General features: G+C 39.8%; 1 protein-coding gene across 3 annotated transcripts in view; it reads left to right on the forward strand.

Moving 5' to 3' along the window:
• Positions 1-14,833, forward strand: part of SLITRK3 (SLIT and NTRK like family member 3) — a 15,415-nt gene extending 582 nt beyond the window's left edge. Inside the window, exons 1-2 of one of the 3 annotated variants that reach the window (XM_032407283.1) lie at positions 160-727; positions 5,402-14,833. In XM_032407283.1, the coding sequence (XP_032263174.1) occupies positions 5,423-8,362 (2,940 nt within the window). In that variant the 5' untranslated portion in view covers positions 160-727; positions 5,402-5,422 and the 3' untranslated portion in view covers positions 8,363-14,833. Of the gene's footprint in view, positions 1-159; positions 728-3,728; positions 3,758-5,401 lie in introns of those variants that run through there. The other 2 variants (XM_032407284.1, XM_032407282.1) reach the window with 2 other exon arrangements.
• Positions 14,834-15,704: the final 871 nt, after the last annotated feature.

A 15,704-nucleotide genomic window follows, 5' to 3' on the forward strand; every position in this document is an offset into this window, starting at 1 on the left:
CCCCCCCCCCCCCCCCCCCCCCCCCCCCCCCCCCCCCCCCGCTTCACCGTCTGGCCAATGCTGGGATCTGGGATCTAGTCGCCCCCTTCCTGCCTCCTTCCCGCCCCTCTCCACCCCCTTCTCTCATCTACACACCACCCACCCCCACTCCTACCTACCTAAAGGGTCAAGAGCAAAGACACCGGGAGAAGATAAGTGCTAGTCCCATCTCCTCAGATCGAAGGAGGCCTTGGGGAGGGATTTGCACTGAGTGACAACCTTTCAGGAAGCAAGGAAGAGAAAGAGAAAGGAAAAAAAAAAAACAAAAACAAAACCCAGAGACCGAGCCAGGACTCTCAGGGACCACGAAGCTCGACAGTTAATCGAGAGCACCGAGATTTTAAGTCAAAGAACCCAGTCCTAGGACACTCGCTCTGCCTGTCTACCATTGAAGGTATATGGAACTGTGGTCCTGAGCTCTCATGTCACTGGCAACGTCAAGCTAGGTGAGCGCCCGGCTCTCCCATTGGTATGCAGCGACCATTTCCCTTCAAGTCTCAAAGGTGGAAACACTTAAAAGGATTACAAGCGTGATTTGGTGGCCTTACTGAAAGTTGGTGGCCTGAGGAAGAGAAACTGCAAGGCTACGGCACGATGGATACAATTCAGCCTCCCAGAGAGTTTGCACCTCCCGCTGGGCAGCCCCTCGGAGCAAATCTCGGAGATCTAGAGCGCTCTGCATGGATAGGTACTCGCCGCCATCCTTTCCTACTTTGCCTAATTGAAACCAGTATTTCTCGCTAGTAGGATGTGCATTGTAGAGCATATAGAGTTTGGCAGCGATGTCTTCTGTAGGCTCACAGGTGCTAGAGGTTTGTTGCATTTTTGAACTGGATCATTTAGTTGTAAGGACAATGGTAGAAGGAATGGTACTGGAGACTAACATACCCTCGGACCCCTTTTCTGGGGGAGGAAATTGTAAGTAACTCCAACAAATAGGCCAAGTGTCGGAGCGAAGGGCCCCTCCCCTAGTGGGTCGCTCGCTCATGTTGTAAAAGAAGGAAAACGGCTTGAGGTTTTAATCATTTTCCATTTCTAAAAATACCCATTGTGCGTTTCGCCTGGAGACAGCAGATTAGAAAAAGATCTGTGGAAGGCTCAGACCTCTTCAGAAAATGAATGATGCAGCATTTTAATTATTTGTTCTAAGGGGTGATTGTTTTGCTTCCATGTTGGAATATTTAATCTTAGATATGGAGAGATTAGTGGGCTCGGAGATCCGGCAAAGGGGAGGGGGAGATAGGAAGGGGGCACTGTGGGGAAAAAGGGCTTCTTGTCCTCCCCGTGGACAAATGATGCCGGGCGCTCCCAGCAGGAAGCGGGCGAAACCGGGGCTTCAGGGCCCTTCATCCCCTAACTTTTGGAGCTCTTCCTATCACTTAGACACATTATACTGAGATAAAGGAAAAGAAAAGGGTGAAATAGCCTTTAGGACATGGACCAAATCAAGAACTTGAGGGGATGTAGTTAAGGGGAGAACAGAGGACGATTACAGTGATGGTCATTTACCGTCACCGGGAAGCTCGGGGAAGCCTCCCAGTTACCCATCGATTCCATCGCATCATGGGTTCTGATATGATCCGTGAAACAGTCACCGCCTTTGCACGTTGGGTACCAAAGGTGGTGTGTGTGGTGGGGGAGGGGGTAGGCTGGCAGCTGGTGAAGGAGATGGGATTGCTCTGGTTCTGAGTTCAGGCTGTTGGTGATGGTCGGCTCAGTTGCGACCTGAGAAATAGGGTGGGTCTGGAATATTAAGGGTGTAGAGTGTTAGAGAATCTTGCCTTCCTGCTTACTAAGTCTGTGATCGCTGTTTCCAATCTTAGCTACTCTGGAGCGGTGGACACTTGTGCGGTCATTTTAAATGCAAAATATAATGCAAATCTTATATGACTGACTTTTAAGGAACGTTTATGTTGCATTAAGTGACATATATATTTAGAATGGTAAAGAATTGATTTTTTTTTTTTTTCTTTAAAATTTGATTTTGTAAAAAGCGCTTTAAGGGAAAGCCATCTCTACTCGATAACTGAGTCCTTGGGCAGTTGAGGTTCAGTCCAGTTCTTTAGCAACCAGAAAGTCCCTCCCTTCCCCAGGAGTTGGTTACAGGATTGGTGCGGAGGGCCGGCGGGGGCCGGGGGTGGGGGCGCAGGGCAATCGATGCCGTACAGTTCCCGCTAACTAGACACATTTGCTGCACACTTGCCTCTCTCCAGTTTCCCTACTAAGCTGTCTTTCGTCCTAGTAGGTAGGACTGTAGAACCGCCAGTTCTACAGTCAGAACCTTCTTAGAGGGTTCATGTGAATTGTGATCTGGTGGCCCCTCCTCACTGCAACGTCTTCGCTCAATCACCCCCCACCCCCACTCACGACTCCCTATTTTCCTCTTTCCCCAAATATCACGGAGAAATATTTGGGCCAAAAAAAGGGGGGGGGAGGTGGGGAGTGTCGAGGAAAAAAAAATCTAAACCCTGAAATGCTGCCCCCTATCCCCACGAAGTCTTTCCCGGTAGAAGAAAGTGAAATGTGCCATTGTTACCAAGTGGTCTGCGTTGGCCTGTCTCTGTTTTTAAAAAGGTGGAAGCAAACACATGGCTGTTGAATCCAGGGGAAATCGAAGGCTTTGAGCTGCAGCACAACAAAAGGATTCCTGGTGCAAAGAGATCGAAGCAAAATGCAGGAGAAACTCGGTCCAAGTCGCTCAGGCTGCCTGAGCTCTTATTCGGGACACCTAAGCAGAATCAGCTAGATCCAGCTCTTCTCCTTCGGGGACCTGAATTTCCCTTTATCCCCGTCTTTGGAGAGGAGTGTCTGCGCTATGAAAAGGATAATTCCGAAAGATAATCTTACTTTACAACCTGTCTACATTAGGGAGAGGAGCTCTGAAAACCAGAGGAGCAAAACAGTCAGGAGATGATTTCCTTGAGAGTTAAAAAAAGTAATAATAATAATAAAAATAAAAAAATGCCGACACTCCTCCCCCCCTCCACCTTCCCCACCAGAGGAATGCTTCCCTTAGGTTGGCCTCTGCTTTCCTGTTTCTTATTTTGACAATTTGTTATCTGAACCCCTCCACTTCTTTCCTCATCCCTTAAACAGAAACACACACACACACACACACACACACACACACTCTGTATAGTCAGGGCTTCCTAGTGCTCGCTCCCGACCCCAAGCTAAGCGCGTTCCCTTCTTGGAGCTCATTTTCGTGACGTGGAAAGCAGGATCCAGGGTTACAGCACATATTAAAAAAAAAAAAAAAAAGCCAGCACAAGAGAAGTCCGAGATTCTGCACTGGGATTGAGACTGCCTTCCTCCCTGCCTCGCTCCCGCCCTTCCTCCCAGTGCCCAATGATGTGCTGCCGGTACCCAGAGAGAGCAACCACGGCGGCGGCGGCGGCGGCGGCGGCGGCAGCAGCAGCGGCAGCGGAGCTGGAAGCCTGCTGCAGCCCCTTCTCCTCCCTTCTCTATTGAGTGTGCCAAGCGGCAGTTCTGCATCCTAAAGAAGCCCATTGAAAGGCCCATTGCATTCCCAGCACGTCTCAAGCTTGCTGCTTTTATTTTTTCTCTTCGTCTCCCCCACCCACCCCCTCTATCCCCCTTTGCTTCAGCTTCAGCAAAAGGAAGGGAGGGAGAGGGAGAGAGAATCCTTAAACTCAAGCTTTTTTTTTTTTTCCTTCCAATGTTCAATTCTTAAAAAAAAAAATCTCCTGCAAAATAGGTAAGTCAAAGACATCTGGAGCCTTTCATACCTAAATCTCAGGGACCTCAGAAACGAGAAAAACATTTAAAAAATGGTGAAGAAAGAACTTAAGTAGATTTTAATATTTTATAAGGGAGACAGGGAAGACTAACTGATACTGCAATGTAGCTTCATCTGCCTTCTGTCTCTCTCTTTTTTCATTTAATTGTTTCTAAAAATTGAGTATTGCATGCCTGAGGCGGATTTCTCTTTGCTTTCTCATGGGTCTTCCTTTCTTTACAGCTGTGTACATTATATGCAAGTTGAATGTGAAGATTTATTCTTTTCATTCTCCCTATAAATTATATCATTGTGTTTTCAGAGGGTTGGCAAAATATTTCCTTAATGTATGTATCTTACGTGTGGAGAGCAAACATATGCTAAAAATTCTGGTTTATTTTTATTGATTAAAAATAATCATTCAATTTTGATTGATATTTCAGTGACTCAGAAAGGGCAATCTAATAAAACTGCATTAATATAATTTATGTACGCATTTTCATATACTGATGATATAAAGCAAGGAAAGAGAGCCATAGAGAAAGGCTCTGTATTATTAGAATAGTGCACAGTATTTGTTTCTTCTGATTGGAAAAGAATGATGTCTTTCTTTGAAATGTAATTCATGTGATAGATCATTTATCAGCAGGTAAGAATCAAGGTTTCCACCCTTTTCTTGCCTTTCACTACCCAACTGTCTTCTAACCAGCCACCTGCCATTCCAGCTTTTTACAGGGTTCCTCAGTTGATCTTGAAGGCACAGACACACATTCCAAACTAAGCTCTGCAAGTGTTTTAATACAGACACTCCCAGGCTCAGCATCCTTTAGCTATCATTATCTTTAACTCTGACAACTGCATGGGCTCCTTCTTTAGAAGGGCTAATCACTCCTAAAGGGTTTAAATAGCCAAATGATACACCTATGTAGAAATTATTTAATTGAAGGGGATGTTAAAAATCTGTGCTTGGGAAAAAGAGGGTGGGGGTATACTACGATACTGAGCATACACTATAATTAAGTACATTGTGATCATCTCTTAAACAAAATCTTAAGTTTTCCTGAGATATCAAGCATCTTATACATCTCAACATCTGATATTGAGCAATGGGCTCATACTTTATCACACTCTAATCTATTAACTTTGTGGTATGCTATATCTTTTTATGAGTAGAAACCTATAGTTTAAAGAATATTTATTTTCTATCAGAATCCCAATCTGATCTGTAATGGGAACTTCTGATATCAATGTGAGTTTTAGTAGGCAAACAGGTGTAATGGCCAAATTACTGCCATTATTACTGAATCTGCCTATATCTAAAAGGCATCACTGTATACCAGTCATTTGATTGCTGTAAGATGCAATGAAGGCTGCTTGTGTTAGTATGATGTGCCCTTTACCAAGTATGGCTTGGTTTAGGAAAATGTCATTGCATGGCACAATATTTCAAAGTCACCCAAGTTTAAATACAAGTCATATTAAGCATGTTGACAGATCATTTTGAGTATCAGTTCAACAACTGCTAAAGTTTGTATCACTCTTAAAAAGCTCCAAATGTAGGAGTCAGTTAGAATAGTGCATATGAGTAAAGGCTAAAAATCTGCATCTTTATTTCTGTTGCAGTTTTGTAATCAACTACGAACGATGAAACCTTCCATAGCTGAGATGCTTCACAGAGGAAGGATGTTGTGGATTATTCTTCTAAGCACAATTGCTCTAGGATGGACTACCCCAATTCCCCTGATAGAGGACTCAGAGGAAATAGATGAGCCCTGTTTTGATCCATGCTACTGTGAAGTTAAAGAAAGCCTCTTTCATATACATTGTGACAGTAAAGGATTTACAAATATTAGTCAGATTACTGAGTTCTGGTCAAGACCTTTTAAACTGTATCTGCAAAGGAATTCAATGAGGAAATTGTACACCAACAGTTTTCTTCATTTGAACAACGCTGTGTCCATTAACCTTGGGAACAATGCATTGCAGGACATTCAATCAGGAGCTTTCAATGGTCTGAAGATTTTAAAGAGGTTATATCTACATGAAAACAAACTAGATATCTTCAGAAATGACACCTTCCTTGGCTTGGAAAGTCTGGAATATCTGCAGGCAGATTACAATGTCATTAAACGTATTGAGAGTGGGACATTTCGGAACCTAAGTAAATTGAGGGTTCTGATTTTAAATGATAATCTCATCCCCATGCTTCCAACCAATTTATTTAAGACTGTCTCCTTAACCCATCTGGACCTACGTGGAAACAGGTTAAAGGTTCTTTTTTACCGAGGAATGCTAGACCACATTGGCAGAAGCCTGATGGAGCTCCAGCTGGAAGAAAATCCCTGGAACTGTACATGTGAGATAGTGCAACTGAAGAGTTGGCTGGAACGCATTCCTTACACCGCCCTGGTGGGAGACATCACCTGTGAGACCCCTTTCCACTTCCATGGAAAGGACCTGCGAGAAATCAGGAAGACAGAACTCTGTCCCCTGTTGTCTGACTCTGAGGTGGAGGCTAGTTTGGGGATTCCCCACTTGTCATCAAGCAAGGAGAATGCATGGCCAACTAAGCCTTCCTCAATGTTGTCTTCTGTCCATTTTACTGCTTCTTCTGTTGAATATAAGTCCTCAAATAAACAGCCCAAGCCCACCAAACAGCCCCGAACACCAAGGCCACCCTCCACATCCCAAGCTTTATACCCTGGTCCAAACCAACCTCCCATTGCTCCTTACCAGACCAGACCACCCATTCCCATTATATGTCCCACTGGGTGTACCTGTAATTTGCACATCAACGACCTTGGTTTGACTGTCAACTGCAAAGAGCGAGGATTTAATAACATTTCTGAACTTCTTCCAAGGCCACTGAATGCCAAGAAACTTTACCTGAGTAGCAATCTGATTCAGAAAATATACCGTTCTGATTTTTGGAATTTCTCCTCCCTGGATCTCTTGCATCTGGGAAACAATCGTATTTCTTATGTCCAGGATGGAGCCTTCATCAACCTGCCCAACCTAAAGAGCCTCTTTCTCAATGGCAACGATATCGAGAAGCTGACACCAGGCATGTTCCGGGGCCTACAGAGTTTGCACTACTTGTACTTTGAGTTCAATGTCATCCGAGAAATCCAGCCTGCAGCCTTCAGCCTCATGCCCAACTTGAAGCTGCTATTCCTCAACAATAATTTGCTGAGGACCCTACCAACAGACGCCTTTGCAGGCACATCCCTGGCCCGGCTCAACCTGAGAAAGAACTACTTCCTCTACCTTCCTGTGGCTGGTGTCCTAGAACACTTAAATGCCATTGTCCAGATAGACCTCAATGAGAATCCTTGGGACTGTACCTGTGACCTGGTCCCCTTCAAACAGTGGATTGAAACCATCAGCTCAGTCAGTGTGGTGGGTGATGTGCTTTGCAGGAGCCCTGAGAACCTCACCCACCGTGATGTGCGCACGATTGAGCTGGAAGTTCTCTGCCCAGAGATGCTGCACATCCCACCAGCTGGAGCATCCCCAGCCCAGCCTGGAGATTCTCACCTTGCTGGGGGGCCAACAAGTGCATCACCTTATGAGTTCTCGCCCCCTGGAGGCCCCGTGCCACTTTCTGTGTTGATTCTCAGCCTGCTGGTTCTTTTTTTTTCTGCAGTCTTTGTTTCTGCAGGCCTCTTTGCCTATGTGCTCCGACGGCGCCGGAAGAAGCTGCCCTTTAGAAGCAAGAGGCAAGAAGGTGTGGACCTTACTGGCATCCAGATGCAATGCCACCGGCTTTTTGAGGATGGTGGAGGTGGTGGAGGTGGAAGTGGAGGTGGGGGCAGACCAACTCTTTCCTCCCCAGAGAAGGCTCCTCCTGTGGGCCACGTATATGAGTACATCCCCCACCCAGTTACCCAGATGTGCAACAACCCCATCTATAAGCCTCGCGAGGAGGAGGAGGTGGCTGTTTCATCAGTCCAGGAGGCAGGGAGTGCAGAACGAGGGGGTCCTGGGACACAACAACCAGGAATAGGTGAGGTTCTCCTAGGAAGTGAGCAGTTTGCTGAGACACCCAAGGAGAACCACAGCAACTACCGGACCTTGCTGGAAAAAGAAAAAGAGTGGGCCCTGGCAGTGTCCAGCTCCCAGCTCAACACCATAGTGACGGTGAATCACCATCACCCTCACCCTCACCACCCAGCAGTTGGTGGGGTTTCAGGGGTAGTTGCGGGAACTGGGGGAGACTTGGCTGGGTTCCGCCACCATGAGAAGAATGGTGGGGTGGTGCTGTTTCCTCCTGGGGGAGGCTGTGGTGGTGGCAGTATGCTACTAGACCGAGAGAGGCCACAGCCAGCCCCCTGCACAGTGGGATTCGTGGATTGTCTCTATGGCACTGTGCCCAAATTAAAGGAACTGCACGTCCACCCTCCTGGCATGCAATACCCAGACTTACAGCAGGATGCCAGGCTCAAAGAAACCCTTCTCTTCTCGGCTGGAAAGGGCTTCACAGACCACCAAACCCAAAAAAGTGATTACCTCGAGTTAAGGGCCAAACTTCAAACCAAGCCGGATTACCTCGAAGTCCTGGAGAAGACAACATATAGGTTCTAACCATAAAAGAAAAATAAATTAGTGCTTTTTTTTTCCAAAAGAAAAGGAAAATAAAAGAAATATATCCCTTGCTCCCTTTACACTTGTCCCAATAACTCCATTCTCACAAACTTCCCTGCCCTGAACAGAACTGAAATCGCATGATAACTAGAAAATACAGATGTATGCTCTCCCCTCTCAGATGTGATTTGGAGGAAGGGCCATACTCAGATCATTAATCAATGAAGTGCCTTCGCAGACTTTTGCCAGCAAATGTTATCATTATTTTTTATACTGAAACTTGAGACTTTGACTGTGCCATGTATAAGGTATATTGGGGATCATTGTATTGATCCTAATTAAGTAAAATTCGATGTGTCTTTTTATTTTCAGTAATTTTTTTTTTTTTAGTTGTAGTTTTGTTTGATGGGGTGGGGGGGAACAAATTGACATTTGTGGCTTTCTTTCCTCCTCCCATCATGGCACAGATTCTGTACATGTATTAACAATGCAGTTTGCTGCATGCCTGGAAACTGCAAGACGGGGAGGGAGGGGGCGGGTCTTGCTCGAATGTTCTCACCCACTCTTTTTTCTGTCACACACATACCCCCATGCAAATCACAAATCCCTGCACACAGTTAGGTCCCTAAACCTGCAGCCTCTTCCTTCTGGTGCAGGCGCGCGTGCACACACACACACACACACACAAATGTACACATGTGTGCGTGCATGCGCACACAAACACACGCACCCCATTCCTTTTCAACCCAATCTAATTATTTTGGGTTTGATCTATTCCTCTACTCTTCATAGCTTCATCTTCCCTTCACCCCTAGTGTACAGCTCTCTCCTACCACCCTGGGAAAAGTCATATTCTAGGTTGGATCCTACTGAAGTGGAAGCCTGGTGGTTTAACAGCTGGAAGCATACCTAGGGATGAGCACCCTCTTTGTGACACTTCATCCTGATGCCAAGATTTTTTGGAGAACATCTGCACTTTCTTATACATATATATATATATATATATATAATATTAAAAAAATAAAAAAGCAACTGGGTATATATCACTAACAGCTTTGTAGGAAGCACTTTTAATGTTTTCTCTCTCACACACAAAGATTCAAAAGAAATGTGCATATATTTATTCTGTAATTTCAGTGATTATAAATTGTAAAGGTAATGTTTAATCATTGTATAGTGATTATGCGTCTGGTATAGCTTTCCTAATAAAAAGTTTTTGAAAAACATAATACATTATATATAGAGGATACCAAGCTTGAACCTTAAACTCCAGCTATGCCATGCCTTTCATGCTCCCATTTTTTTTTTTAAATCTTTTACTTGTTATACAGAAAGCTAGTTTATTAACAAGTTTGATGCACTGTGATATTGATAAATCTTATTACCTACCACCCCATCACATACCAGGATACAATTGGGACTTAAAAAATCTGATTTATATAGTTCGCTTTTACTCCTGGATTATGAATTTCAAATTCAGAAACCCAATGATGCACCATTTTTCCTAGGCAGGTTGTGACTGGGAGAAAATAAAGTAAGGAGATTATTAAGAAGTACAGGATTATATAGACGAGGTAATCAAGGAATCAAGGATCCACGCACCTTAAGATAGTAAATGACATAAAGAAAAAGGAAAGTGAAACTGCTATTCTTTTTTTTAAAACATGCAGTAAAATTACACACACACACACACACACACACACACACACACACCAAACTCTAAGGCCCTGGAGCCAATTTGACTGTCAGAATCCTGTTAATCTGTACAAGTTGTCATTGTTATATTTAGCTACTAGTTTTTTTTCTAGCCATCTAACTGCAACTGGCCCCAGTCAGGCTTGAACTAAGACAGAAGATGCTGAATGAGTTTTTCTTTCTGTATGATATTAAAATAATGTTTAAAATTAATCTGACAATAATCCAAGTTATGATCCATTTACATGTGAGCGAAACCAAAGAAAATTGGATTTTTAAGGTGCCAGGATCTTGTTTGTGGAAGAAACTAAACTGATAGAAAGAAACCGGAGCTTTGAGGCAGGCACTTATCTCATTATGCCAGTAGAGGGCAGCAGAGCTCCAGAGATTCACAGACCCTGTAGCTGCAGAACTGCGCAGTGAGGCCAGTGTTCTCAGGTTTCTTAAGCTGCTCTTAGTAGAAATTATCGTTATGTGTTGAATGTAATTCACCACAAGTCACCAATGCCTTACATTACTTTTTTTTCATAAAAAAAAGACTTGCAGCTTCTAAAGCTGTGTTACTGATATAAAAATTAAGGCATTGCATTTAAAAAAGCCCCATGAATGTCTAGAAGAACATATTTAGATATCTCTTGATTAATTATAAATGGGTATCAACATAAGTATGCATAAAATAAAAACACACATATATCAGTACAAAAATGCAACTTTTCAGGGCCGCCTTGCATTTGGCACATTGTACCTAAATTTTCTGTCTTCCATTATTTGAGGTACATTGGAATTATTGCAGAAAAAGAAAAACATAATTCACTATTTCTCTACATACAATATTGAAATGTACTTTTCTTGTGCAAGAGGATCAGATCCACAATTAAATAGGTGTCATTCTTTTTTTTGTTTATTCTCTTCTTTTTACTTTCCCATAAGTTAGCTTTTTCATAGTTATCTCACTTTCCTTATTCTTTATAATCATCCTTCCCTCCTTCACTTGAGGACTTTCTTCTTTTTTTTTTAAAGCACAGAAAGTCAGTGTTTTAAATACCTGTAAGTGTTTTAAAACCTGATCTATGGAGTCCCTCTAAACTAGTGATTTATCTTGTCCCCATTCCTCCTTAATAAAATACTCTGGTGAATGGTAGAAAGCATGTGCATAATAGAAATTCAAAATGAAAAGCTAGATACTTTTGACAGTAATCATTTCCTTAATAACCATGAACACATTCATAACATGGCATATTATACAAATCAGGTTAAAGTACAATCCCTAATGATCCTGGTGCTTTTGACATTTGAAAAATGTGTGTCCATAAACCATATCAAATTACAATATAACTTGATAATTATGTTTATATTTATTAAATACAGAAAGACTGTCTTGTCTTAAATATAGGTAGTAATTTTACTCTTGAATGAGGAATAAATTTTATTTAGTGAAAATAAATTTATATGAGAATGGAATTTTGTATTCAAGGAGATAAATTTTTGCTTCCATGGAGTTTTCTACCCCTTTGGCTAGGCTACTTATTTTAGCTGTGCCTTAGAATTACTTAAGTTAGCTTTAATTTATAATACCAGATATGTTTTCAGAAAGTACCATGGGTACTAATATAGGTTCTCTGATTAGGATTTGTTCCATGTTTTTGTTGCAGTAAAAAATTATTTTTGAGAAAAAAATTGCTAATTCACCTCACAGTTATGGTCAATTTGACTGAAGCAGACCCAGATCTGGCAGATCTTTGCTATTATTCATTGCTACTATACTATAAATCATAGTAATAATATTTGAAAATAATAAAATGTATTGTAATGTCCCTTTAATTATAAGATGGTGAGTGGAAAATAGTTGAAAGTGAAATATTAGTTTGACACAGTAACAGTTTTAACATATTATTCATCATATACGTATTATTTATGTGGATGCTTTTATGTTTTTATTTAAAAAGCTACATTACTTCCTCCAATTGCAAAATACTAAAAACAATATATATATGTAAGTATGAAAAAGTTCAGAGAGAGATCACAAGGAAAGTTTAATGACTGAGCTTAGAATTTTGTATTTTTTCCCCTCAACTAGGAATGTTAGTTTTAAACCCTTGATATCTGAGAAGAATATTTGTTTCTAGCACTATAAAAGTTGATAATGCAATTGCAGAACAATTTTCTCTAACTATTGCAACATATTATTTTGATTTATTTAGTGTAAATCCATTGTTCACACAGTCCTATCCTTTTGCAGTTATGTTGTCTGAGCCAATTAATGTTGTAAAATGGCTATGACAAAGGCAACATTAATGAAATGCTTTACAAAATGTGAGACAGGACAATAACAAGTCAAGATAATATGAAAGGAAATGACAATAAAAGAACACTCCATCTTAAATTAAGTGAGTTGAGCTAGTTTAATTTGAACTTAGACATTTATAACTTAGCTCAAAATCCTCAGCTAAAAATTCAGGTGAATAGATTATAAATAACTATCACTAACTTCACCATATAAGTGTCCGGTTCAGTATCTATAGGCCTTTTAAAAGTAATAGGAGCAATAACACATGTGTAATTGGGCAATCGTGTGTATATGTGTGTGTATAACTATTATATATGTATATACACTGTATATACATGTATATAGTTTATATATGCTGAATTATATTTACATGTAAATTATGCACTTTTTCTCACATGTATAACAATTTCAGTTTTATGCATTTATTTTCCTTGCTTCTGTCTAGCTAATGTCCAAGTGAAGATGGATGAAATTATGAGTCTTCACTTTGGAAATATTCACATGTAAAAAGTAACACTGTAATTAATATTTCTGAATTTAAAAGTTCTTTTATCTTTCAATTTGTTTCCTTTTATTATTTAAGTCATAGGGGATAAATCTCAAATTGTGATTTAAGTCCTCAACCGTAAAAAAACTGATCTCTTATAAATATGCAACACAAGTCACATGAAAAACAAGTGCTCCTTTTTCATTTTTCTATTTCTAGAATAGATTTTGTAGGTGAAAGTAATTTCAGTAGCTTTTTTAATTTGACAAGACCTTTGTAATTTATCTAGGTATATAGAAAAAGTGAAATCTTAAAAGTAAATGTAAGAGAAGTAAAGGTCCTGTTTAAGACATTCATCATCTTATTTATTTCTTTTAAATATCATCCTTTATTTAAAGTGTATAAAAGTAGTAATAATAAAAATAGATAACCATTTCTAGTATACTTTTATGAAATCTAAATTGAAAGAGATGATTTCTCATGTCAGGAAAGCAGGTGTACACCAGGAGTTATCTGTTGTGAAGAGGGAATAGCTTGGGTAGAATCTTCAATTCTGATAATATTTGCTCCTGAATATAAATAATTTTTGAAAATATGGATCATTTCTTCTCTATTGCACCAATACAGATGATTTTTCATATAATTTTAAAATTCTAATAGAAAATAATACTTGTGGTGAACGTTAAAGATATATAACCAAGGAGGCATTATAGTAAGTTTATGGTTGACCCAACCTCTACAATATCTTTAAACATTAAAACACAGATGAACATTAGTAAAAAGGAGGCTTTCCTCATTACCACCCAGTGACAAAAAGGCCCAGTATACCTAATTAACTGTTTCTTTAGTATATTCAGTCCATCTACTTGTTTATTAGTACAGTGAATTGATAATTCGTACTGTATTAAATTGTATCAAAATCAAATAATTTTCATGAAAAAATATGATCACCAGTAAAAACAAACCTGAATAATTCATTTTAATTCAACTGCAACAATTAGCAGGTTGTTCTCTTGATGACAGGTATCACATTACCAATATTGTATTATATGTGAATATAGGGCTTTTGTGCTATTGACACATTTCACTACTTCTAGGCTTACAGGATGATGGAAGACCATATAACGACTTTTGGTAGCATTTAAAACAAGAGCATAACTTTCCTAACTTGGGGAAGGAAAAGTTAGCCCTGAAAGAAGATGCTGAAACAAAGATGTCATCTGATCGTGTGGAGGGACAGAAAGAAGTTCTCTTCTTCCTGGCCCTATTCCTTTCACTAATCCTGACAGCTCTGCTTCTACTTCTGTTTCTGACTCAGTACCAAGATATTCTTGTGACTAAGGGCACATTTATTGAGCTCAAATTAGGTGCCAAGGCAAGATCAGGGATGGATGAGAGTCCTTGCACCCAATGACAAAATGTCCAATTCACTTATCTTTGTACCTAGGCTGAGAAAATAATTCAACATATATCTCTTCATTGTGAAATCATTTATAAGTCTGGTGAAAAAGTCAGAACCTATAACAGTAAAACTAGAACCACTTCTAGAAATCAAGAGAGAATCAGCAATTCTTTAAAAATATGGAACCTATCTTTAAAATCTTAAAACCTTGACTTTCCTCCTTTTAAATGTACTCTGTCTTTGCCATGGCTTCCAAAATACTAGTTTAACTGAAATAAAGATACAAATGTATACTATTTGTATTAAGACCACCTGCTGTTATTGGAACCCACACATTTTCAGTGGTTTTTCCTTTTTTACAGTATAAACTTTCTGACTACTCAGAAATTCTAAGGCTTTTTCTCCCCCAACAGAATTCTGGTAAAATGAGTTATCTTAAAATGTCTTTTTTTGTTGTTGTTCTGTGGTAACTAACTTTATAACAAAAACAATTATGTCAATATGTAAACTATTAACCATATACTGTAATTGGAAAAAAAAACCCTTAAATTCTATCTAAATTGGGCATTTTATATGTATTAAATTGAATTGGGATTTTTTTTTCCCCTACTTGTGCTCTTCTTCACCTGATTTGGATTCAAAAGTGAAATCTATTCCTCTGTTTTTTAATGAACAGTTCATCAGATGCTTTACTTTTCTAGCTGGCAATAGAAGGGAGGTGGGTACAGAAAATGTTAACAGGTGTAAGTAATCTGTGGAATAATTAGACCCATGAGCCACTCACATTGCCTTCAGAAAACCTTCCTCAACAAGAAGGACAATGAAAGAGAGAGGGAAAAAATGAAAATGTTCTCCCTTTCTGAAGACCATCTGATAAAGTCTTGATGGAGGAAATTTAAACAAGACTTTCACATTAACTTTTGGTGTTCTATCTTTGGAAGTGTTTATATTCCATAGTAGGTTCACTGTATCTTTCAGCATGATTCTAAGCCACTTCAATTGTCATCTGTTAACATAACCATTCAACATGGAATCAAACCTTAATGTTAAAAGTAACCAAACCAGCTATAATTAAAAGTAATTCGAATGTAAAAGAAATCACAAGGATAAACTGAGGTGACAATGCATAGTAAAACATGTCGCTTAATTCATAGTATAGCTGTGTAAAGAGAATTACGAAGTCTTTTTTTTAATTAGTAGTTTCTCCTATATAAATAAGAAGTCTCTGCTATCCCCTAGTTATTTTTTTGGCCACATTAACATAACTTTCTTCTGATCCCCATACCAGAATTCATTTAAGGAATACAACCCAATTATTAATATTTAAGAAACCTTAATTATTTCTTAAAAATTGACTGTTATTTATCATATAATATATCCCAGAACCATGACTATTCCAGAGCCAAACATACATAGTTTAAAACATTTTTTTATTAGGTATAATATTTTTCTCCTCTATTTGTGTTTAGGT

Source organism: Phoca vitulina, unplaced genomic scaffold (genome assembly GCF_004348235.1).
Source record: "Phoca vitulina isolate PV1807 unplaced genomic scaffold, GSC_HSeal_1.0 scaffold8, whole genome shotgun sequence".
Classification (NCBI taxonomy): Eukaryota; Metazoa; Chordata; class Mammalia; order Carnivora; family Phocidae; genus Phoca; species Phoca vitulina.